The following is a 1305-nucleotide window of genomic DNA, read 5'->3' as shown; positions in this document are numbered from 1 at the left end:
CGATGCCAAACAGCACAAGTCATGCTATTCTCACAGTACTGGGCAAGAAGATGAAGAATAAGTCAGAGAAAAGGAAGTAGATAAAAAGCTGTAGCAAGCCACAAAACTGCTTTGAAAACATTCTTGACTGGAGTGCTTGTTTTTTTAGGTTATGGAAGATCTCCCTTGCTTAAAGTTGGCTTACAAAGATGACATACATGCCCCATGAGAAAAACTCAAGTTTCCAGTGCCTGCAGTGAAGCATGAAGTCGAAGGTATAGAGTATTTTAAGATTTTTTTTAAACCTCCTCTGCCCATACTCTTCTCCCTTTTCATCACCAGCACATCAGACACACTGTTCCCCGAGTCAGAACAGCAGTCCACACATTTTGAAGGACCCCTGAGCTCTAGAATCCCAATGAGAATTCATCAACCACAGGTATCGCTATTTATTGCATTTACAATTTTGCAAAAAAATATTCTGCTGGCCATTTTTTGTATTTTCTTATCATAAAAGGCACTTCAAAATGGTAACGCAGCACCTCACCGCACACACGAAACACCCTGGTTTCAGCCTCTCCCCCACACCAAGTCCCATCCTCACAGTGGCCTCAGTGCGCCAGACACACGGCTCCTCCATTGCCCCTGCTCCATCCAAGCCAACGCATGGGCACTGCGAGTCTGTCCTCTCCCATAAGTACACTATCATAAGTACACTCTCCCATAAGTACACTATCATTAATCAGCTCACTGGTGCTGCATCACCTCCAGCACCTCCTGAATGAAAGCAGGGACCTGAAAGTGTCCAAACAGGAGGGTGGCTTTGAGAGGCAGGATGAAGCAGCAAGACCTCTATCCTCAGCAGCAGCTGTCTTCTTGTACCCCAACAAAACGTGGCGATTCCAGTGATCTGCAGAAGTTCCAACAACTGTGAAATAATTTAACAGCTCCAATAGCAACTGCCACAGGGAACACCAAAATTACCCTTCTACTGGATAAAAGAAGAATCCAAACACTAGCAAGGAAGACAAATTAGCTCGAGTTAATCTAATGAAAGTTTAGTACTAAAGTGCCAAACAACTACCTATATCAGAAGTTCCAGCTAAAATTCCAACTGTTCAACATTTATTTGGGTGTGAAGAAGAAAGACAGAAGTAGGATGATTAAGTTCCCCATTCCCCACCTCTGAAGGAAAGCGTGCAGGAACACGATAGCGCAGCCATGCAGGCTGTTAGACCCAATGAATAAAAATACATGAAGCACATCTTTTGCCCAATTAACAGGTTCACTCCTTCAGCATGCATTTTAGTCAGAAAGGAAGCGTGG

At 43.9% G+C, this 1305-nt stretch overlaps 1 protein-coding gene across 1 annotated transcript in view; it reads right to left on the bottom strand.

Moving 5' to 3' along the window:
* Positions 1-619, bottom strand: part of PPP1R14C (protein phosphatase 1, regulatory (inhibitor) subunit 14C) — a 15073-nt gene extending 14454 nt beyond the window's left edge. The window contains 1 exon segment of the mRNA XM_009884054.1: positions 527-619. Coding sequence (XP_009882356.1) covers positions 527-619 — 93 coding nt within the window.
* Positions 620-1305: the final 686 nt, after the last annotated feature.

Source organism: Charadrius vociferus, unplaced genomic scaffold (assembly GCF_000708025.1).
Source record: "Charadrius vociferus isolate BGI_N301 unplaced genomic scaffold, ASM70802v2 scaffold494, whole genome shotgun sequence".
NCBI lineage: Eukaryota > Metazoa > Chordata > Aves > Charadriiformes > Charadriidae > Charadrius > Charadrius vociferus.
This window is presented reverse-complemented; position numbering and strand designations above follow the sequence as displayed.